Source organism: Phaethon aethereus, assembly GCF_964289735.1.
Source record: "Phaethon aethereus genome assembly, chromosome: 4".
NCBI lineage: Eukaryota > Metazoa > Chordata > Aves > Phaethontiformes > Phaethontidae > Phaethon > Phaethon aethereus.
The window spans coordinates 16,193,393-16,218,310 of NC_138578.1; the positions used below are offsets into that span (position 1 = coordinate 16,193,393).

A 24,918-nucleotide genomic window follows, 5' to 3' on the forward strand; every position below is an offset into this window, starting at 1 on the left:
CTAGTGCCTGAGACTCCCAAACACCTCCACCTGTCTGACAATAAGGTAGTAGTAATCAGTTAACAGGGAATTCAAGAATGAATTGAAATACCATAAGTCATATTTTAAATGTGACTTATCCTTAAGTTGGCACCACAATGCGGGCATAGCAATGTTGTAAGCTGATCCTCACAGCTGAGTGCTTTTTTTTATTGCTTGGATATCAGTTCCCTCTTCAAACACTTAACATACTGAAGGCACAGGATAAATTCTTCATTGTCATTCACCAACAATATCTAAGCTATGAAGTTTAAACGAACAGAATTTAAACACTTCCTTCCGTCCTCTGTAATTCTTGTAGCCAACACTTTTTGAAGGTTTAACAGGTTAGACCTACTAATGAAAGGAATGCTGGACTAAGAGATTGACAAATGTCCTAAAAACACGAAGCTGAGATTCAATTAATTTGATTATTTCCTTGAACATTACTGCCCTTTTCCACACACAGCTGAAGCCAAGATTTCTCAGCATTAGTTTTGATTATGTGGATTTTATTTATACATATTATTTTAAAAAGTCATTATAAACATGTTTTATAGTTGTTCTTATTATATTTGTAAACACAAGCAGGAAAGGTTATGCTCCAAACTCTTTCATACTATCTTTCAATTAGACTTCTTAAAGCTTTTTTCCTCCTGAAACCTTGATGCAAAGGAAAACATGATACACAAATTCATTATAAATGGTAAAACAAGAAAACACTTCTTTTCATAGAGAAAAAAATATTTGTTAGGAATACTAGCATAATTTTTCCTTTAATTCTCCCTTCATCTGATTTCTGTGGCCAAGAAAAGAAGATATGAGGCCAGAAAAGCTTTAATGCTCCAGTCATTTGGGAAGGCATTTTGAGCAAACAGTTCACTACCTAGACCTGGAAATACTGAAGGATAATTTCCTATTCTAAAACTCTATGGACTAGGGTTATGTGCATGCAATGGTCATGGCAGCTTTTAGAGGAGGATCCTTCTTCCAGATTCCCAACACTATTCTGTAATAGAAGACTTCTAAATTTTGCTGCTGCTGTTGATTTTTCACATCTTTGCACCCACTGTTTTAGAAGTGTCTGGAGTCAGCAGCTCAGACTGGCTGCCAGGAGGTGCGCTGAGAGCAGCAAATGTAGATGCAACTCTCTCAGGCAGACTCAACATCATCTTCAATACTCACCAGCTTTAGTATGGGTGACACTTGTAACCTCTGCCAGCTTGAGGTAAAAAAAAAAATCTTGAGTCATGTCCAAACATGGATCTTCCCAAGGGTAACCTGTCAGCTGTCTGCTGAATATAATGTAGTTTCTTAAAGTAGATAAATTAACTTTAACTGTTTTTGGTGGGGAGGGAGGGCTCTTGTGTCATTATCATTTTACAGATAGATATGTGTGGGGTTTTTTTTTTATTATTATAAAGAGGTATGAGCTTGCTGTCATTAAAAACCTGCAATCTGGTTTTTAGTGTCTGATCCAATTACGTGTACATCTGGGAAGACACACAACCAAATAAATAATTGGAGAGGTGCAACTCTGAAATGACAATTGTTATTCATCGATCTCTTTCTGCAAGTTGAGATTGAGAGATGTAAACTTCAAGTGAATGAGATCTCCTGGGTGAGATTCTTCAGTTCAAACACAGTAAACAACTGTTGTCCTCTGATGCACATTTTAGTACTGCTGGAGGCAAACTTTCTAAATATTAATAAAAAACCTACTACTGGCGGAGTATACAGATGAAAAGAAAGCCCTGGGAGCTGGTACAGAATTTCTTGCCACATTCTAAGTCTAATCAAAGAAACATACGTTTCAGGTCAGAAAGGAAAGGAGATTCCCTAATTTACCCTAGTATTCACCCTTCTGGAATCACAGAGAGGTCAAAATTGAGTAAACTGCAATAGGTTAGACATGCTATATTATGAATCTTGTGATGAAAAAAACAAGGAAGAATCGGGTACCCCGTGTCCAAAATCCACTGTAACTTGGACTATGTCATTTCCTACTTTCAGATTGACCTGCCAGCATGTTTCTTTCCTGAAAGTATAGCCCCTAGAGATGCTCTGGTCCAAAGGAGACAAACAGAGGGTGCTTGCCCAGCCACGTATATGAGTAGCAAGGGAAAAATAAAAGATGCTCTGGCACAGACTATCCCAGCAACCACAGACTACTCAAAACTGTCAGTTTGACTTCTTGTGGAGATAGCTTACACACACAAAATGGCATCGCACCTCAGGTGGATTTGTCTGTGCAAGCAGGAAACACTCATACTATTCCCAATTACAGAAATCTTCAGTCCAGAGTTGGTTTTGCTAATATTCTGATATTACAGCTGTATGGGAAATAGCAGCATTTCCCAAGCATTCTTTGGGGTCTACTGAGAAAGAAGACATGACAATTACATGGTAATAACCTGACTGATAATATTGTTTGGTAAGAACCAAACATTGGTTCTAGGAGACTGCCAAGCTAGGAAAGGTGATCCACCTACCCTCAAGCTGGGCTACAAAAAAAAAGATGCTAACATGAGGGAAATGCAGTAGATCCAGGTGCTTCTGCTCTCCCCACTATCATCTCATGTGACATGTAATCCCTCAGTTCTTATTTTCCAGAGACAGAGAGAGGACAAAGAGAAGGGGAATCACGGAGCAGAGGAAAAAGCCCAGACAATCACTTGCTGCTCCTTCCAAGCAAATGCTGGGTGAAGACTAAAGAGATGAGAAAAACTTTTCATTTTGCCTCAAAGAATCACAGTATCAAAATTCATCAAAGTTCTAGCAGCCACTAAGCCCCCATGGATCTCAGAAGCAGGAATGGGAGAGAGTTTCTGACTCTCTGGAAGTAGCAAGGGGTAAATATTGGCCCAGACACGGCCTCCACGAGACACTCATTCTTTCAAGCATATTCCTCCCATCAGCTTCCCTCCTGCCCTAAGGGTCAGCACCCACCAATTCTAGGCAGAGGAGTTGCCAGATCATTTTCACTTACATCGCTCTAGCAGACACCTGGGCAAGAAATGGGACTAAAAGTCTGTAACAGGTAAGAAAATATGCAAATTCAAGCACTAGTAACACCAAGAGCATGACATGATGCCAGCAGTAATGTCTCCTGTTCAACACTCGTAAGAAAGTTTTGAAAGTAAAAGAGACAGTATCAAAAGTCTTACTCTTGAAAACTTTCAGAGAGCAGTTAACCAGGATTATTTTCTACATCCTTATGTAAAAGTCAGAGGAATTATTCACACATTTATAGCTAGTCACAGTTAGTACCTTGATGAATAATCGCCTTCAAGGACAATTCTCTGCCAGGAGCAGAGAAAAACCACCACATTTCAAAAATACCACAGAGTATAGCCTGAATACTCACTTAGGGCAACGAACCCCATTTTACCATCTTACTTTCTACTATAGAATTATTAAGAGATGCCTCCTTTCTGAAAACAAAATTATCTACCTTTTATCTTAACACAAGTTAGAACCTTTTGGCACTTTGCCCTCTAAAGGACAAAGGTGATTATCACCACACAATTAAAAGAGTCTGCGCTTGATTAGTATGGCATTTCACAGATGAAGCAAAAACCTAGCTAATATTGAACAGCAGTGGTTTAGGCTGTGCCAATATATTATTTATCTCTTTCAAATCTTGTAAGGAGGTATCCGTAGAAAACATGAGCAAACTACAGATAGCTGTGAGCAGGCTGGAGCTATATGTGAGCACGATGCACTCTTGTCACACTGTGTAGCTGGGGAACTCGGGAGAAGGCATGGGCTGATTAATCCATAGCCTAGATGATCCACTCATGGACAATGAATCTACTTGTGCATTACAGCAGGCTTTTAAGAATTGTTGAAGTACAGACTATCAGTTCCGTACTTGTGCAGTAAGAAGCTGAGTGTTTAAAAAACAGGTCTGAATGAAATTAAAACAATACAAAAGAAAGTTAGTGATTTTGCTTTTACTCGCAAAATGAACTCTATTCTTTCCTGAAACTATTTTGTAGCCTAGAAGCTTTGATTGCATTACTTTAAGAATTCTATGGTGAAAGAACTGCTACATTGATAAATCCAAATGAGGAAAAATGCATTCTGCATCACAAACAATACCTTGATTTTATTATAACATGGGGTTATTTTTGTTGTTTGTTTTTTACCAATCTGCTACAGTAGCAGCAGTACTACTACAGTAGTAGTAGTACAGTACTAGCACTTGCACTTGTGGTACCCCAAATAGGTAGCAGTACTCCATTTTTTGCTGATAAAATAATTTTACATAGTAAATAACAAAGAATTAAAGTGAAAGTGTTTTTTGACAAATCCTGCATTTTACTTTTGCAGTCATAATTTCTAGCTAGCAATTCACTCTCTGCAAAAGCTAAAATAATGTTCTGTACTTGGCTGCAACTTTTGTGTAAGTGCAAGCAACAACCGCAGTATTTTTTTAGATGAGCCACACTGATAGCTTTGCACTTCCTTGAGGCCTCTTCTCTTCTTACTGAATGAACTCCAGGGAATGGCATCATGTCGGGCTTTCCAGATGGATTATGTGAAGCCATAGCTCAATGTCATTTTCAATAGCAAGGCTCATAATTAAAGGTCAAATAGTCACTTCATCTGCAATCAATCAATAGAAGAAGTACTAATACTAAGTACTAATCAATCAATGGCAAATGCACTAATAAAAGCCATGCATCAAATGTCCGCATATGTGTGCGCTCACATGTACTGTGCATATATGTGAGTAGGGAGAAGGAGAGAAAGAGAACAAAGTGTGGCTGAATATGCCAGAGGGCATTGTGAATACTATATTTATCTTCGCTCCTTGTAAGTTTATATCCTGTTTCACTCATTAAGTGAAATACAAATAAACATTAGTTTTTCTGCATATGTGATGCACTGTATTCAAAAAACTGCCAAAGCACCCACCTCGATGCAGAGATATCAGCTTGTGTTCCTAACTAAGAAACACAAAGGTACATACCCTGTGTAATTTGTCCTTACACAAACATGCCCTGCACTCTGATCTTTGAGACAAAAAGTGTGTCAACTGTTCTGTCTACAAAATAAAACCCAGCATATGGGAACAGCACTCATCTCCGTGCAGAGCAAGCACTTATTCATGGATTCAACAGTGGAAGTGGCAGTTGGCCTCATGAGCATGCACTGCATGGGAATTAGTTGGTTTCGTAATACGGTGTGGGAGAAAGTGACTTATAAAAGTCTTCTCATGCCTCTCCTATTACCACTTCTAAAGCTTTAAAGCTGTCAGCTCTTCTCCCACTTTAGTCGGTGCCATTCTAAGCTCCCCGGGGAATGGGCCAGACGTACCTATTTGGAGTTTCACCTGCCAAGCTGAGAGAAATCAGTTTCAAAGTGAAAGAACAAGTGTTGGGGGGTCATTTACACACTACCATTGGAATCTTGAAGACAAACAAAGCAGAGCTCCACACAGATGTGAAACCAGACCCTGAGCTGTGTTTGTGCTTTCAGGCATTGTAATGACAGAGGGAGAGGGAAAAACTCTCTGCTACAAGAGGACAGAAGGTTTCTTGTTGCATGGTTTATAGTAAACACCTCTGGACAAGGAGAAATGTGACAGAACAACAAAAGAGTAAGGGCCAAAATGCCTATATTCTTGTTTCTGCTAAGATCAGGGTGCACAAGACTGTGCTGCAGATGGATTTAACTGTCATTCAGAAATGGCTGATCCCTAAAAACAAATTAGATCTACTCTGCTTCCACCTTCAGTGAAGCAATAAATGCTAGCTGCGCTGGTTAACGTTCCAGTTCAGGGCCATGCCTCATCACACTACAGCTTTATAAAACCCAATCTTCCCCATTTACATAGAAATGTGGTTTTACGCAGCTCTGTCTTATCTGGACCTGGTACTAATACTGAACACAGTAAAATACCAGTGGTCTCCAAAACAGCCAGCTTGAAACTGATACACAGCAGGCACATCTACGCAGTGCACACACTGTGTAGGGGTGCACACAAAGGCAGCAGGGCCCTCAGGCTTACCAAAGATGGGCTCCCAGGTGCTGCCAAAAAGATCATTTCTCCATCGGGGTTGGTGCTCAATTCAGGACACACTGCTGCTGGCCCCACGCAAGACAAGCCTAGGAGCCTCTCAAATAAACCTTGACAAAGCTGAGCCCCAGAGATGGAATACAGCAAGGGAAGCACAGGTCCCAACCACTCAGCAATCTCAACGCAGGCCCTGAGCAGTAAGGAAAGGTAGCGCAAAAGCATCCTCCTGAATACAAGCTCATTTATTAATTGGACCTTCAGTTTCATAGAACATTTGGCTGAAAAAGATCTATTGTCATTTAATCTATGTTCTGCTCCAAGGCAGGATCAACTCTAGCTATCTAATTCCTGTCTGAGGCTTGTCTATAATGATAGGAGATTCAAGATATCAATACGCAACATATTCCAACGCTAAACTGTTCTGCATTAGACAGCTTTCCCTGACTGTTAGCTTAAATCATCATCATCGTTGTAACAAAGTCGTTCCCTTTTAAAAGTTCACTGTGAAAGAGTTACTGTCTTCCTTCTTTGCATCAACCTTTCATGCATTTGAAGATCACTACTGTATTTCAGCTCTCTTCTCTCAACAATCCCAATTGCTTCAGCCTTCCTCTGGGGTCACATTTTTGAGATCTATGATCATTCATGGCACTCTCCTCTGATCTCTTTCCAGTTGGTCCACTTAATTTTTGAATTGTGGAGCCCAAAACATCATGCAAATGTCAAAAGCCATAATGTTCTCAAGCCATACAACTTTTGCTACTTCTCTGCAACCCACAGGACCTCGTGTGAAAGGAAATTAGGTTAGTTTGGTATGATAAGCATTTGACAGATCTATGGGGCTGTTCCTCATTTCCTTGTTTCCTCCTACACTGTTAAAATAATTTATTTAATTATTTGTTTCAGTAGTTTTCTACAAAATGAAGTTAAACTCACTGATCTATAATTCCTCGTCCCCTCCTCGTTGTGAAAAAGAGGCATTATGTTTGCCTTTTTCTTGTCTTCCAGGAACTCCTTCACTTCCCACAGACTTTCAAGGGCACTTGCTAAGAGTTGTGCAGCACAGGCCTGGCTGAAGCAAAGAACCCTGAGATGAGTTTCGCTATATCAAACTGACTTGGAAAACATCTCACCTAAGTCCCAACTTGTTCTTCCCCTGTTTCAGACTGAGTTCTTACCTTTGTTATTGACACCTGCTGTGTTTCTCTTTGACAGATACAGTCTTGAAAAGCATGTATTCAGTCACATATGTTTTATCAAACACAGGTTTTCATATTTTGAAAAACAGTAAAAAAAAATATTCAAGTTCTAGTCATTTCACTGACTGAACTTAATGGATGAAGCAGTAGCAAGTGGCTGTAAGCACAACTGATTTAGCAGTATTTTGTGAATTCCCATCAGAACATCTTATTATCACTAAGGGGTCGTAAGTGACAAATATCCCAACGATGTTTTGATAAATGAATTCTAATAAATAAAACTACCCAAAATATCTGCAGACTTAAAATGAACACATATATTTTGCTCATGTTAAGCAACAGACAGTAGTGTCTATTTGTGATTTCTGAATACACTACATGCTTTGATTTTCACTTGTACATCCCAGCTTTTAGGTGTGAGATTTTACTGTGAGACTGGGCAGATACACCTTACAATATTTTCAGTTACAAACCTGAAATTTTACCAATATTGGATTAGGCAACAGAGCAGCATAACAACAGACAGAAAAATCCATCTTTCGATAAATAAGGTGATCTTACTGTATAACCACTAAAATATCAGCTGAGAAGACTATGTTATCAGCCCTGTAATAAGTGTTTATTTTATCTGTGCAAGAATATTATCCTACTATTAGCATCATACTGGTAGCTTTACTTGTCACACTAAAACCAAAACCATTTAAGCAGAAAAGCCAGCAACCAACAACATTTTTTTTCAACACAGCAAGGTATGAATGTTACTGTTGTTTTGCTCAAAAGCTTATCTCCTGACTTACCCAGAGTGAGGGATTTGTGTGTGGAACAGAAAATGATAGCCACTGTGTCTGCTGGTGTGAAACTAGAGTTATTCCTAGAAAAGAAAGAGTTTTAATAACCTCTGATAGCAAAAACCTTCTTAAAACATCATCGATCAAATATATTACTTTGAGAATCCATATGCACATTCACATCACTTTGATCAGGTCTAGTGACAGAAATAATTCTACCCACAAATGAACAGTAGTGTTTGATTTTATTTTTTTTAAAAGCAAAATTGTTTCTCAGTTGTGGCAAACTCTCTAATGAATACGCTCCTGTGTGAAGGAGAGGAATTCTGAACACACAGTATGTAGGACATAACTCTATTCCAGCCAGGTTTACTTTAGCAAACATGCTGTATCATAGCAGTGGCCAGCTTGCCTCTGTAAAAAAAAAGAATGACCTATGATTTCTTTTCCTGGTATGTAATGTTGACAAAAAGCTCAATTTAGACAGTATATTGAGTCTACACTATGAGTACTGATTAGAATATGTAAGCTATCTTCCACTTCAGAAAAAAACTGCATCTAAGGGGTTACACACTGCGAGTAAGGCCAGGAAGGGTGGAAAAATGACATACAGAGAGAGGTATATGACTGCCCAATGGGTCACCCTTTGGTCCAGATTAGGAATAATTTTATGAGATTCTAAATATTTACCACACTGAGTTGGTTACTACTTATGGCATTTTAGATTTTACACTTGGGACATATCTTCCCCTCAGGTTAGGTCTAGCAGTTCAAAAGTTATTTAAAAATGCCTTCTAAGGTCAACGTATGATCTTGTCACAGAGAAATTTTCTTGTGGCACTAAATAAGCATAAGTAGCTCTAAGACATTGCATCCTTCTTTGTCATTCTCTCTTACAGATATTGTATAATTTATATAAAGCACATGTCTGGAGTCTGCTGTATTGTGGCACTTCCCATTCAGCAGAGTACTGCTAAGAAAAATACTCCAGTAAGTCTACGTGAGAGGACAATGGTGGATTCTCTGACCAGCTCAAGTGATGCACTAAGCCATTGGCTAACACCATTCTCATGGTACTATTTTTTTGAGAAGTGAATGTACAACTGTTCTCATTGTTGATATTTAAGAAGAAAAAAAAAAATAGCTCTATCAAACATTTGTTCAGGACAACTGTCTTATACGAATCACCATATAAATGTAACACATTTGACATATACAGAGAAGAGTGAATTGCCAGCCCAGCAAATGTATCTTGAGATGTAAAAAGTCAAACTGACTTCTCTCTCTCATATGTCATCAGCATGTCTGCAGGGCAAATTATACCTTCAGTGACATCTGTGCAAATCCATTTTTTTCAGTGGATGAGGTATAGCAGTGATTGATTGAGATTTAACAACTCTGTAATTAACACACAAGAAAGGACAGAATTCAGGTCCTGCTCTCTTAGCCTATGAAACTCTAACAGAGAAAATGCAGTAAGGACAATATGAAATACCAAAATGAGGTCACCCCTGTTCAGAAACCTGCCCTTACACATTTGCATAAACTGTATCACCCAAAACAAAGATATCACGCAAACCAAATATTCAAAGGTTCTGATTCAGCACATTCAGTTACCTTGTAGAGAAGAGGAAAGTCAAAAACATGAAGCTCATCTGAACAGAAAATACTGAAAGAGAAACAAGTTAAAATTAGATTTAGATCACAGAAGTAAAGATGACTTAAATCTCTGCAGTTGCTGCGTAGATGCCTTTTTCCCCCAACAACAGGTCAGAAGCTAGGCTGGACCAAGTCTAGCCAGAGAAATCCAATGACAGAAAACCTTTAAAGACCATCATGTCTCATGTCTGGAAGAACAATACGTATCATTACAACCAAGAAAGCTGGAGCTAATGTTGTGGCTACATAATCCCTCCTGAGGTAACTCATCTGAATTAAGCATTTCTTGACACAATGGATGGCAGGGAAGTTCACTATTGCATGCTGCACCTCTCTTTGCACTAGTTTTGCTTATTGGGTTGACAACATAAAATCTCACAGACATGCTTTGGTTGCCAAGTATTTAAATTTAGCCCCCTTCTATTTAACAGGAGAAAGTACAATGCGTAAGCATGATTACAATCAGTATTCTCACACACTGGGTATATAACTCTCCCGATGAATCATCATTATTAAGGGAATATCATTGTAGACATTTTCATTCCCTCCAAGACAAAGGCTAATTCCTGAACTGGGTAGTGTACATCAGACAAAGCAGCTTTCGTTCAAGGTCCGTCAGCTTTGTAAGTGTGGTCAGTTTTTGAGGGTCCAGAGGGGAGCTCTGCTCTCTGCCAGCTCTCCTGACGCCCGCAGGGGTTGTGGGGTGTGCAGAGCCCACCCTTGGTCTGCGGAAATGTGGGGAGAAGCAGGCAGCTTCCCCGTTGTGCCACGAGTAGCTGCTGGGACTGCAGAGACCGGAGCACAGGAACCCCCCACACAGCTGTTGGAGAAGCCCTGTGCCCTGCCCAGACCTCTTCTGGGTGTCTGTGGGTTATGGGGGGGAAGGGCTTTTATTTGCATCAGAATCCGGGGTGGGTCCTCTCCCTTTTCCTCGCAAAACTTGTGAATGCAGTAAGGCTAATGTGTCCCATAGGGTAGTGCGAGCCAAGACAACACATTTGATTTTGACTCCAGTTTACAACTGAGCAACGTGGCAGGGACATTAGCTACTACCGGTGACATTTTCCATTCTCTTACATACGTTTCCTAGGATGTATAAATGTCACCTCAGCATGCACTTAATTCTTCTTTCATGAACTAAGGAAGCAATCCATTGTTCCTGAATTACAATTTTTCTGCAACTAAGTACATTAATTTAATATGCACAGAAAAAAAAAAATCCCTTAATACGTATAATTCTGTAAAGCAATAAGCATGTGTTGCTACCAATTATCCCTTGTGCATATTTTGCTGTGGCTAGAATATTAACATAAAAATTACATAAAAACATTAATCAGCAGAATAATAAATGCCGTTTCATCTCAAACGCCTTGTGCTACTTTCACATCCTGATACAACACAACACACGTGTCCAGACAACACATCTAATGGTGGTACAGAAACTTTTTCCAGAATACAATGTGCATATCCATCTCCACAACTTCCTTGGGTTTTGGTTATATAAATATTTTAGAAAAAAACAAATGTCTAATATGTTCCAAGCAGTTTCACTGATCATGTTAATATTCTTACTAAGAAACTCCAGCTATGCACACTGGCAACAAAAATGTATATATAATGATTTTCAGTGTATGGCACTGCAAGTGGTATATATAATTACATGTGGCACAAATGCAGAGTTGTCTTGCAGAGAAATAAAAGAAAGGACAAGAAAGGCAATGGAAGCAACCACTCTGTTGAAGGAAGAACATGCTTTTTTACCTAAAAAGAACTCTTCTTTCAAAGTAGCAGTAAGCACAGTGACATAAAATTACTTCATTCTGAGTTTCTCTGCATGTTAAGTCAGAGTTGAAAATTTCCATATCCCTCTTTTTTTTCTGACAACTCTGCACTGATTTAAGTGCATCTGGGATGTGATCCTTCTCAGGTGCCTATGCAAACAAGTATTTCCTCCAATTTGAAAAAAAGCTTCTTAGCATAGCTTCCTCCTCCTTTGCTCTCAGAACAAACTATTTGTACAGTACCATTTGTAATTCCATGTAGTATTTTACACAAGTATAGTGTTTCATAATCCCAAAACTGCCACAGTTAGGATAGAGTAAGAACTCTAGAGTAAGAACAAAAGGCAGGGGCAAATTTCCTACTGACTTCAGTAGAGGTTGTATTTAGAGAAGATACATTATGTTTATTAGACAGAACACGTGCACATACACACACTTCAAGGTAGGTGATGCATTGATTTCTTGAAATCTAACAGTTTTAGAGTGTGTAAGATGTGATTTATACTGTAGTTACCTCCCCTGCCCCCGCCCCGCAAACTGAAACTCCTGTCTCTGGACAGTCTGAAGCAAGATGGGAATTCCCTACTGGGAGAGGAGACAGTCCTGTACACCACCGCCTTTCCCTGGGAGGTAGTGATCTGCAAGTGTATTTTTAACTGATGGCAAGGATACCAGCAGTCTATTCTCATATGTATGTTATTTAAGGCTGAATGACTAGAGTGCTCCTAAAACAAACTCTGCAAGAAACATGTTCATCCACAGAAATATACCAACACATTTGAACTCCCAACTAGTTTCTAAGTTTACAATGCGGTAAGGAAGAACTATTTAAAAGCTGTAACAGTGCTTTTGAGTAACAGCTCAAAACCAAATCTTTCCTTTCTGTTTGGAATGCAACATCTATGCATTTATGGCTGTTTAATAACACAGAAGCCAAAACAGAATGATCATAAACACCTGGAAAGTAATATCGTGCCCCTTTAGAAAGAAAGGACCACTGAGCAATCTCAGGCACACCTAAATAGCAGGGTTCATCTCTCTCTCAATGCTTACTCAATCCCCTTAAAAGCATCCAGCCCCTAAGAAACCTGGTAATCTGGTTTACTAGAAGCATCAAAAGTACAAGCTCTAGCCCCATGCCAGTGTCCCCGCAGCCCCAGCCTCTCCAGTACATATAGCTCATTACACACCAGAAACACAGATAAAAGAGATGCTTTAAGGCTGAACTTACTTATGAATACTATTATAATCAAGCTAAATTTATCAAGGTCAATATTAGGATTGGCGAAAGTATCACAGAACGTTGTGTAGATGATCATCAGGAGCACACAGCTGCTGATAGCGCCAAAAGGAGGCTTCTTCCTTTCAAGCCAGTCCTTGATGTATCTTCGGACAATCTGAAACACAGAAACCAACAGGTTGCCTCTTTTCAAAGATGCAGGGAGCCAAGTTGGGCATCACAAAGTGAATCTGACAGCGGAAAGACACAAAGAGAAGAGAGTAATTTGGATGACGGCCACAGTGGATTTCAAAGCTTCCCTGCCACACAACTCTTCTTCTGGGGAATTTAACATTTGTAGTGCAACTTCCACTGGGTGTCCATAATGAGAGTATATTTTCAAGTACATTCAAATCCATCCTTAATCATGCCAAATGTTCTTTGCTAGCTGTCACTGAGACATGCCCATTAAGCCTCCCCAAAGTTTATCTCCTCTGCTGATACTAATGGATGTATGTAATTATCACAGTCCCCTTTGCATCAACAGACAATTCCAAGTGCAACTTTGGGAATCTTAAAAATCTGACATCTTCAGGAATTTCATGATGGTAGATAATCGAAAGTGATCCATGGAACACTTTAATATTTAAACAGCTAGCGATGCACCAGAAGTTTTTAATTAAATTATAACTCAAGCTTGAAAAGCAAAAGTGCATGTGTTGTGGGAGTTTAAATAATTCAAACTCTGAATATCTAGAGTTTTTGTAAATCCAAAGACAAATGCTATTTGCACGCTTTTAGAATACCAGAATTAACACATGAAAACAAGGAAATTTAGTGTACTTAGCAGAACTTTTGCACTTTCAGGAAACAGAATCTGAAGTTGTTTTTCAAGAATTTTTTTTAGAAACAACTATAAATTTTGAGGTAACTTTCAAACTATGCCAAATACTACAGGACTAAGTCTCAGCAGATACAATGCATCAATTTCAGCCCTGCCTGGGGAGTCGCTTTTCATTTCTCTCTTTACTTTATATGGTTTGAAAAAACTTTTTAAAGCTTTTGTCATACAGCTGCGACTTGTGTTAATTTTTCAGCAATTGCATTATCTTGCCTAATTTCTCCCAAGACCTCCTGTTCTCTGTTACCATGCTTTTTCAGAAGTAGTAGCACGAGATCCTGAAACACTTCAACCAGACGGCTCTAAAGGTGTCTTGTTACCTTCCCACAGCAATACCATTAATAAACATCACCACTATCGGTTTAATAATACACAACATTTTAGAGGTATTCAAGATTAATATCAAAGCATCATCACCAATGCTACCACAGGACCTTTTCACACACTAACTGCCAAAGCTGCGGGATTGACCTCACAGCTGTCAGTTTTCCTCACTGCCTTCCCAGCTTGTTTGCAAGTCCTGGAAGCAGCTATCCCAGTGACCACAGCAAACAGACTTCATCGACCACATGGCAGGACACATACCAAAAATTTGGCACACGGGGTTCACGCAAAGCTGAGCAGGCTGAAGACCAGCACTTCTATGCTTCCCGCTGATGAAAAATAACAGATTTACAAGAAATCATGTAAGGGGATGCTCAACACCCCAGTGAAAAGATTCAACTTTAAAATTTCACACTTGCCAGATGTTAAAGAGAGAACACAACTCAGAATATACGGCCAGATTCCTGAAAGAGCATTCAGTGGAGCTCCTTCAGCTGCCTCCTTATATGCCACTGGGTAGGAATAAACCACTACAGTGATGAAAGAGAGGCAAGAAAGCTGAGTGAAGACATTTAGTGCGCAGCGTGAAAGATATCAAATGGGAAGATCAGATTAGTCTAATCTGAGCAGATTTGGGACTCTGTAATTATCAGAAGCAAAAAGCAAGGTTTTTCACCTCTAAAGTGAGTGTTTTCTAAGGAAGTTAAAAAAAAAAATCCTATTATTCCATAAATTGAGGTCACATTGGGAAAAAAGAAAAGCCACTTAAGACCACCTATTTAATTATGTTCCTTCCAGAATATTTATACTGAAAGTAACGAGATGTTGAAAAAGAAAAGTGATGGTTAATTATGCCACAGTACAACTTCTACTGGTGGTATTTATTATGAAAACTATAATCTCGTGTCTGTACAACGTGTAATTATAACATATATTACAATAATAACTTTATGCACATATTTAACATGGACTGACATGTAAGAGAAAGAAAAAACATTTTAAAAATGAAATCACAAGCAGTATTTCCTCAAAATCTTCAATTGGCTGATATCTTCTTTAAATATCCACTTCTACCTAGTCTGGGGTTATTATGAATCAACAACCATAAATACCAGCATGGCTTCTTACTGCGCACTGTATTATTATTTTTTTTTTTAATTACATAGTCAGATCCTGAAGAACTAAATTGTGGCTTCAGGAAATCATCTAATCAACCCAGTGTCATGCTAAATGTATACTGTAAAAACACAGACAAAATACATCCTTTCTAACACAGAATCCCATACATTTTGATCTTCTCACAAGGTTCAAGATGATCTATAATTTCAGAGGTTGATTCAAGGCAATCTAAAGTCATGTATAACTTAAGAGTGGAGAAATATAATCCTACAGGTATCTGTAAAAACTCAACTAGATTTTTCACGGGGAAACTCATGTTAGCTGATGCATTTTGACTGAAAAACAATCCATTTGTTACTTATTCATGCCCTGCAGAGTTGTCTGAGGACAAAGATGCTTTGAAAGCATTTTAATTCTCAACCCAATTCTATAACTTTTCAGGGTTAACACAGAACTTAAAAAAAATTTATGAAGATTTGTAGTGAAATAACAATAAATCTCACAAATACAATAAAGACTACACACAATAAAGTACAGAGCCAGCCAGCAAACCTTGTTGTTCTGTGGTGCTGGCACTCTCTGACAGGAAGTCTAACAGGGGTTGAAAAGCCACGAGCAATGCAGATTGAGATGATTAAATAAATAATCTCATAGGTAATTTGGAGCCTGGACAGAGACATTAAGCTTCATTTGCCTGCAAACAAAGTAAAAGCTAACACAATCATTTTTGCATGTTATGGCCTGTACAAAGGACGCCAGATTCAGGCACTATACTGATGTGCCACCTCTCCATTGAAATGACAAAGTCCAGTATTTTGAAGCACATACCAGTACAACAGGGGACAAGGGAGTGACAAGCACTGGAGAAACAAGCAGTTGAGAAAATGTCTGAACTGATACTCCTGTGAAAAGATGAACTTACAGCCTGGGGTAGAAATGGGAATGACTGACATCCAAAATAGAAGCATTAGACTGGCACACTGATGGAAAAGAGCAAGAAGGGGAGTACTCTTCAGATGCAATGATTCAACAGTTCCTCGTGAAAGGGAATTCCTCACTTTAAAAATGCAGTTAAAACAACATCGGGGGGGAGGGAGAAGGCAGAGATGTTGGAATAATAATCATTATGTGAAACATAAAAGCATTTAAAAACATACTTTACAGGGGGAAATGCTGCAGGATGTGCCCATGTTGTACAGAATGCATGCACAATTTTTAAGGTACAAATCTCAAGGTACAAAAGCCTTGCAACCTGTATCCCTGCTGAGACTCCTGCAGGACTACTTCTGCAAGGAAGGCTTTGGGGCCAATGGTCCTGCGGTAGTGATCACATGAAGCATGATGAACTGCAAATATTTTTGTGCAGATTTAAAGGCCAGCCTCAAGGAACAAGGAATTCCTGATGGTTGACCTGGAGGTTGCATGTGAAAGAACAGTGCATCATGAATCCTTCCCTTAAACTGTGGCTTAGTGGACAGAAGAGAGGAAGAGAAGCAAAACTTGGTAGTAGGTTATATTTTATAAATAACCTGCATGATGAAAGATGCTGATAAATTCACAGAAAAGTTAGATGATAAAAGAATATAAATCTGTCCAGCAGGTAACTACCTCCTGGTGATTATGTTCTGGCAATCACCAAAGGTTTTTGGAAAGGCATCAGCTCATATTTGCTTCAAAACAGTTCCAGGCTCAAACTTTCCTCTTGCCCAGGATTTAATTTTTAACAACAAAGGAATGTAATTACACATGAATTAAAGTGTCCCCATTTCAATTTGGTTCTTCTAGCAGGATGGTTACATCCACAGTATTTTTCCTTCAGACTGCTCTGTATCCTGCCATAACCTCCTTGTCTCAATGCCAGCCTCCCTAAGCAAATGGGCTAACTGCTCATGTGCTTAATTCACTTAACATACCCTGTACAAAGCAACACAATCCGCTATTCCAGGAAAGCAGGTAAATAATGCTCATCTGTTGGAAGATCATATATGAAAATAGAAGAAGATATATTATAGAAAAACAATTCACTTATCTAACTGTAGCTTCATAACAGTCACACGGTATACTCAGAGAAATCTGTCAGCAAAATACAGCTAGACAGTTTCCACCTGCCTCAAGTGCTGGACATACAAGATAAAAAATGCAATAAACAATGTAATTCATTAATGTTCATTATTAATTGAACAAAACAGGGCAAGGAGCTCCCCCACCATGTATATGGAATGGAATAATTTCTGACATCTGTAATACAGTACATCTTTTAAAAATTATCTAGGTCTTCAACTGAATTTTTTTTAAACCCACAAAATGAAAAAAAACAGGGGAAATGGTTATGAAGTCACTTTTTCTGTTTCCATTATACAAACAAGTGTATCTCTTGGTATTTACATCATTACACAAAGCAGATTTTTCCTTATACTATCAACTCTTTTGGACTGATTTAATCTTCAACAGAATTTACAATGTTTTTACTGTACTTCTGCTCCTCTTGTTTATTATGTATTTGTATATACTTCCAAGTACCTGGGAAAAACACCCAGGGCTTTACCATTTCAACAAACACAAGTCACTTTCCCCATGTGTTGAAAAACACAAGGAAACAAACTGAGACTATGCTGGATTATCACTACACCTAAATGCAGCAGTTACCTTATTTACTTTGTCTTTTAAGGTAAGATTCCTAAGTAATTCTTAACTAATACTGTTACCACTTATAGTAACAGTCCTTTGCAAGGAACTCTGCAATGCAAAATTTTCTTTTGAAAAGCTTTGGAGTCAGGCTAGATATTTGCAACAGTTCAATAACTTCTCAATATCTCTTCTAACATAGTGATGGCAAACCAAGAAAGAAGACTGCACGGGATATTGGGAACTACTTCAGTGAAGCTTGGAAGATGTGAAAGGGGGAAAAATTGGGGAAAAAAAAGTAAACTAAGATGACAGTGACTGTGAAAACCAGTAGAAAGAATCAGATACTGGAATGGAAGGGAGATTATGCAGGTTGTAGAAACGACATAAAATGGAATATCCTTCACAGATTTTATAGCATAGCCACCCTCCATATATCCAAGGTCTGCATTGCAGTTCAAATACATAGACCCTTTTCCAAAGCAGAGCTCATATCACTTCAGCCAGACCCTGTTCTGATAATTTTATAGGGACCGTACCTGTGTGAAGGCACGCATTCTCACTGTTCCTATATACTGCTATAAAGTCCCAAACTTTGTACTGGTTCACCCACCTTTCTATACCTTGTAGGACATCAACAAATGTCAAATCTATCCTTATTTTATGGAGTGTGCAATCTAATATTTCTTTCCTGAAGATGGGATGGAAAAAACACCCCAATTTTGCAATCTGGGGGAAAAAAAAAAATCTTTTTTTACAAGCATCTTGCTTGCTTTCTCCAGCTTACCAAACTCCCCTAAAAGCTATCTTAGTCCATTATGTCAGTCAGTTTACTCCCAAGAGATAGCTCCTGACACATATACGCCTTCAAAGCAAGTTTTATAAAACTCACGAGGCCATTTTCAGAATTAACTTTCACATTTTGGGGTAATTTACAACTGTTGCTTTAAAACCTTACAAACAGGTGCAACATGGCAAAAGTGTAAAGGGAGACTGTGGCAGCAGCACGTTTTCTTCATATTTTGCATTTCTGTGGAGACTGGGTTCTCTTCCCTGTTTTGAGTCAGAAGGGAGCGAACCGTGGTCTGAAGGCTGTTTATCTGCCATCTCAGTTTTCTGCAATAAGCTTCCAGAAGCGCTCATCCCTCCCAGGGTACCACTCCTCCTCCCTGCAGCTGCCCTGGACATTGAAGAGAAAGTAGGACTTACTTCCATGTGGATTTAAGTCAGAAGAAAGAAAGGATTTGACGCTGTTCCCTTTTATTAAGAGTTTCTTTAACTATTGTTTCTCCCATCCACCCACTATAAACAAACATTAGGGTTAGGTGAATAGTTCCTTCTACTCCCTAGCGGCTGCCACCAACCCTCCCCTTTCAATTTCTTAATTCTTTAAAAATAAATACATTGCTAAGCTTTTTAGTTTCAATTTCACTGACAACTTGTATTGCAACGTAGCACCCTTTTAGAGCTGTGTTTATAAGCACGCCTCCCAAATGCTGATAGGACTCCTCTGGAACATTTTGGGCAACGATGCAGAAGGCACTTAAAATCCTTTACTTGTAGGACATCAAGGGGTTTTTTGTGTGTGTGTGACTAGATTCAGCAAGGATTTCTGTACAACTGACTTAATTTTATAGATTTGGGAAGAACTACTTAGAATCATAACATTAATTTTAGCTTTAGTTAAGGTCTGTTTAATGTGAAGTGCCCACTTTATGCTGGCAGACAAATTACCAATGGGGCAACCAGAGAATGCATGAATGATAATGTACAGACAAGCTTTTTATTATTTATTCATAGAAAACAGCGGGTTTTGGTGTGCTGCTTTGAAAAATGTTCAAACTAGTAGAATATAATGAAAGCACAGTGAAAATTCTATTTCATTAACATTTAATCATAAATCGGTCTTTAATATAAAACATAAAATAAAAGTCTGTCACAAGCACTTAGGTGTAGAGAATGGAGAAAGTCTGCAAAAAGGGAAAAGGAAATATTGCAGCGGTTTTCACTGTTCCTGTTATCTGTCACTTCAGAAGAAAAAAATCAGCAAAGAAACAACAGTCTTCAGCCAAATCTCACAACTAGTCATGAAGAAACTGCTTAGACATTTCTCGAAACCTTACGTTTTGCTGGCTAAAAGTATTACCAACATCTATAGCCAAGGAAACAATTATTTCAGCAAAATCACAACAGCTCAGGAGCCACAATCTTCATTGGAACTCTGCTACCCAGGAAAAAAATAATCAGAACTTCAAGCTGCCAGAGCAAATTCAAAAATCTTTTCCATGAAATATCTATTACCATGTTCATCGTATAACAAGTATTCTCAAATTCCCCTTAGAGGTATACAAGAGTGGTGCACAATCCATAGTGCAGCTCTTACACACTACAGATCTTCAAAGCTTATAGTATTTTACAAAGATCTAATGTTCTATCGGTTATGTCTCTTCTCAACACCTCTTGTCAGAAAGGTCTTATTCGTTACTCTATAAATACAAATACAATATTATACTATCAATACTGATTTGAGTAACATCATACTGTCAATTAGCAAAACACATCTGTAGACACAGAGGATGCAGGACACAACTTTTTTTAGGTTTAGACAACCTGCACATCTCTGGCAAAAAACAGAGCAAACCTCCTTATTGAAGACCATCTATCAGTAACAGCTATGTGTAAGACTCAGTGCCTTTCTGATAACATAATTATCTTCCTCCTCCTTTAACAGTTCGTTCTTTACCTAACAAATGGCAGCCACCACCTGAGCAGAGCCTTTACCTGCACCCCCCAACACATTTCATTGTCAGTGGCTAGAAAAGCATGTTTGACTCCTGTCAACGGCAGTCTTGCCACACTGAAAAATTGTTTGAAAAAGAGCAGAAAATAAGCATCAATTACACTATTGTGACTCCTTTCTCCCAGCCATCATTAAAAATTCTGACAAGTCAGCCAAGCAACCAAAACTCTTGATACATTTTGCCATAAAGCAAACAAAAAACCCCAAACAAAACAAATCTAAAAGCACCTTCTCATCCGCTTTGCTTATATCCCAGGGGTTGCTCAAACAACCGGCTCTGCAGCCTGCTCAGGCAATGAGCATTTAGGCAACACAGGTTTTCCCAGAGGCGAGATTTTTTTAAAGGAAAACAAAGCCCTTGGAGAATGCTTCCTTTAAGCAGCCTTCTCTATTTTATACTGATGTGGATCGAGCTCAAAGCCTCTGTTGATCACAGCTGAGTTAGGAAGGCTGAAGAGATGCAATCCTGCAAGCAGGCAGGTTCCAAGCTCATTTTTTTCCCAATCAAACCCTTGCTCCCAGGTAACCTTACCAGGCATTCTTCCACTGACTTTTTCTGCTGAACAGTATGGCTGTGCATGGTAAGGAACTGACCTTGTGGGCATGAAATGATAAATTAGAAGCAGTTGCTGAAACTGTCGTTCATGAATTGTGGGCCATTACCTCTTAATGCATCTGGAATCCCAGAGTAGGCAACTTGTGATTCACAAAGCAGTATTACGTTGCTGTGCTGCATGTTGTGCAACGGTTCAGTAACAAGTGAGTAGTGGTCTATGAACTAAATGCAAAACTTCCCATTTAGTTGGGAGCAGATCCATGCCACCTCCGGATGAAGGGCAAGCAGACCCATTGCTGTACCTCTTGGTGGCAGTCCTTTTCTTGCTTATTGTTTTTCCCTGATTACTACACATTATTTTTGGATATACACCTTCAGAAATAGCTTCTATTCCTATCTGGGCAGGTTGGTTTACCTTCGTACAGTTCTGTCTAATCAAGGTGAACTACCTTTGGAATTTTTGATCTGTAGCTGTCCTTAGCATTTCCTCTCTTCCATATCCTCTGTACAGATATAATCAAGTGCAATAACCTTAGAAACAAAGTCTTTATGCTTAGAAGAATGTAAGCTATTTCTGTTGATAATTAATTTCCAGAAACTGCTTCAAACATTTTTAAAGGAGAATCATCCTATTTCTTTGTTGAAGCGTATTTGTAAAAACCACACTTTTAAATAAATTTGTGATTGAGTTACACAAGCTTTAAGATTCTCTATTTTTTTTCTTTCACTCTTTATCAGAACTCCAAAATTACATCTGTTCTCAGTTCAGTCTCACCACAACTCTGATTCTGAACTTCTGATCATTCAGAGCACGCACTTCATATGCTTACTGCTCAATTCATGTTACTTAGACTTACTATTTGCGGCAGCCAAAAAATACCCCAACTCCACCAGTTAGCTCACGTAGCAATTTCTTGTAACATCTTGCCAAAGTAACACTCCATTATGCACAAAGATGATGAAAGTCCTCTTGAAATTTTGCAATCACTTTGTCTAGCAATCTACCATCATCTTCAGACTTACTACACTGCAGTACAGATTGCTGATACTTTATCACTATAGGTTACTTTATTGTTAGATCTGCTGCCATGCTATTTGTTTCCTAGAAATTTCCAACTAATAGCTTCCTGGTTTTGGACCTTTCAGGACTAGAAGATTCAAGTACTTTTGCTTGTACACTTTTGGTGGAGACAATGTAACTTTGACAAGATAAGAATGTGATACACAGGTAGGTTCATCAGCAACTCTTTGTGGTCCAAATTAATAAGGAGGTTCTTAGTCATGTAACTCAAAGCATGTGAGCAATTCAGTAGTCTTCAGCGACACAAAGGTTATGTTCATTTTACACATGGTATGGTTACATCCAGGTTATGCAGGTACTGATGCTGGTGGCTACTATCATGCTTATCATGCTCATCTTCTTATTAGACTTTAATGGTTTTTTTGACCATATAAGAAACAGACTTCAGTAGGACTTTGCTAAGTTACAGCACATGCCAATTTTGAACTGTGCAATTAGAGTTTGATACAAGACTGATTGACCATTCTACATAGCACAGGCAATGACAGATATTCTTAACCTTGTCCAGGGTGTTCCTGTATAGACTCCACTTCCATTTACCTACATTTTAACCACCTTTCCATTTCCAAGTCTGCTTTAGGCTGAGAAAATTCAGAAAGTTCCAGCTGAACCCAGAGTTAAACTGGATTCTAGAATCAGCAATGATACCCCTTAGGAATGAACTGCAAAAAACTCCAAATTCTTGGTGTCCAAGAATAGTGGACACTTCTGACAACTTTCGGTCTTAATATAGCAATTTCCCACCGTGACGGAGAAAAAAATAATTAATATTAAAAAAAAAAAAAAGAGATACTACAGAGACAAGTGTCACAGAAAATCTTATACTGCAATTCATATCTTTATATTCAGTGAAAGTTTTCAATCATATGCCATGAAAAATAAGGCCTTGTGTTTCAATATGAATAATGAGTATAAAATGAAATATTGAACAGCTGCTCATTCCATGAATACTCTCCATCCAGTGTAACAAATGACAGAGAATCATGCAGAAAGAAGTTTGCAATTGTGCAATTAAAACCCTTATTGTAAAGCACATGCAAAATGGCTTGCACTTAATTTGATTATTTCTTAACTTCTGACTGCTTAGCCCTTATATGTTTTTTAACGCAGAGAATTTTTTATTTCTGTAATTAGCAGTAGATACTACACAGAGAGAACTTCCTTCATCATCCAGGCAAAGGGCATGTGACAAAAGGACTATATAGTATTCTCAAAGCTCATTTGTATGAGGCTGAAATTTCTCACAGTCTGGGCTGCCATTTTTCCCACTTTATGTTCACAAACTCCCTTCTCGATATGCAGTAGCGTATGTTTGTGGTACTGAGGGACAGATGCTCAATCTCAACAAAGATCAATGTGGCTCCAGGGAGCACTGTAGCATCTTTTCTCTGATATTAGACTTTACTATCCTGAGGCTGTTCCTATGTGGCAGCTTACCAGGTTGCCAGTCTGTCTTTAAGATAGCTCTCTTTATCTTATTTTTTTAAATAAGAATGTATATTTAAAAGACATACCTGTCCAATAATAAGAGGGACTACAACAGTCATAAACAGCTGCGAGAATATAGATGTGAAAGGCACAGAGGAGGATGATCCAAGCTACAAAATAAAAATATACCATTACTATTGCATTTTTTCTTAGTATCTGTAAATTTTATACATAGATATCACACATTAATATACGTTCTATTTTATGCATAAAACTTTGAAGTATGTGCACACATGTTTAATTGTTAAGTCACAATAAAGCATTTGGTATTCCACAATAACAAAATGAAAACAACCTCTGCTTGATTATTCTATAACCTAAGGTAACAGTTGCATCAACATTCATTTCATTGAAACCCTGCTACACATATATGCAAAGTTATTCATATAAGCATTTGTAAGATGATAGTCTAAAATGAGTGAATCAGGGAAGTGATTCACATGGAGTGAATCTTCCTAAGCAAGCAGTTGGCTCAACTAACCTTACCAATTATACAAATATCAAGCAACAAAAATTGGTGTACTTATTTCAATAAATAAATTGATAACAACAACAACAAAAAAACATGTTAATGTCTTCACTATATTATCTCCTCAATTATGTTAGAGAAGAGATCTATTGCAAGTATGTAACTGTTCTTTCATTAAAACAACTAACCAGTGACAGGCTTAGCCTTCATGTAGGTGATCTCTTAATTACAATTGTAAATATTAAAAGTATTTTTTTAAAGATGCAAGTAGGAAAGGTGAACCAAACAGTAAGATTTTTGCAACCTACTTCAAAACGCTTATGAAAACATTCACTATTTTTTACATTCTGATTGGACTTGTTTTATGCTAGGTCATTGAAAAGTTTCATTTAACATAATTTAACACATCTTTAACAGCAATAGACTATGCATTAAGAAATATATAGTAAGACGACTGAAATAGCAGTTTCAGAGCTTCCACAGGCAATCATTTGCTTTGTGATGAGGGTAAATGACATAACACTGAGGATTTCACAGATCCACATTATTTTATATTTTGCACTTCACTTTAAAGATTCTCAAAATGATGACAGAGTTCAGAATCTTTTCGGCTCCATCTAAACAATGCTGATTTCCTAAAACATTCACACATACGTTGTTCTCATAAATTACACTCAGACTGCATTATACTTTTGGCACTCATCATCCTTTCAAAGCTATGTGCAGGCATGATAGACAAGGTGATCATACAATGTAGTCACTTCCTATAACTCTATCAATAAAAATCAACATATTGCCATAAAAGTGGGTTTGGCATAAAACCAGATTCTTCAGAAATTCAAAGAGGAGAAAAATCAGAAATT

At 38.2% G+C, this 24,918-nt stretch overlaps 1 protein-coding gene across 4 annotated transcripts in view; it reads right to left on the reverse strand.

The window, feature by feature from the left end:
• Positions 1-24,918, reverse strand: part of SLC10A7 (solute carrier family 10 member 7) — a gene marked incomplete at its 3' end in the record, with an annotated part of 144,118 nt that overhangs the window by 11,312 nt on the left and 107,888 nt on the right. For 3 of the 4 annotated variants that reach the window (XM_081999051.1, XM_081999050.1, XM_081999052.1), the window contains 4 exons: positions 23,613-23,696; positions 12,705-12,870; positions 9,651-9,702; positions 8,043-8,116 (listed from right to left, as the gene is read on the reverse strand). In XM_081999051.1, the coding sequence (XP_081855177.1) occupies positions 8,043-8,116; positions 9,651-9,702; positions 12,705-12,870; positions 23,613-23,696 (376 nt within the window). Of the gene's footprint in view, positions 1-8,042; positions 8,117-9,358; positions 9,432-9,650; positions 9,703-12,704; positions 12,871-23,612; positions 23,697-24,918 lie in introns of those variants that run through there. The other variant, XM_081999053.1, reaches the window with a different exon arrangement.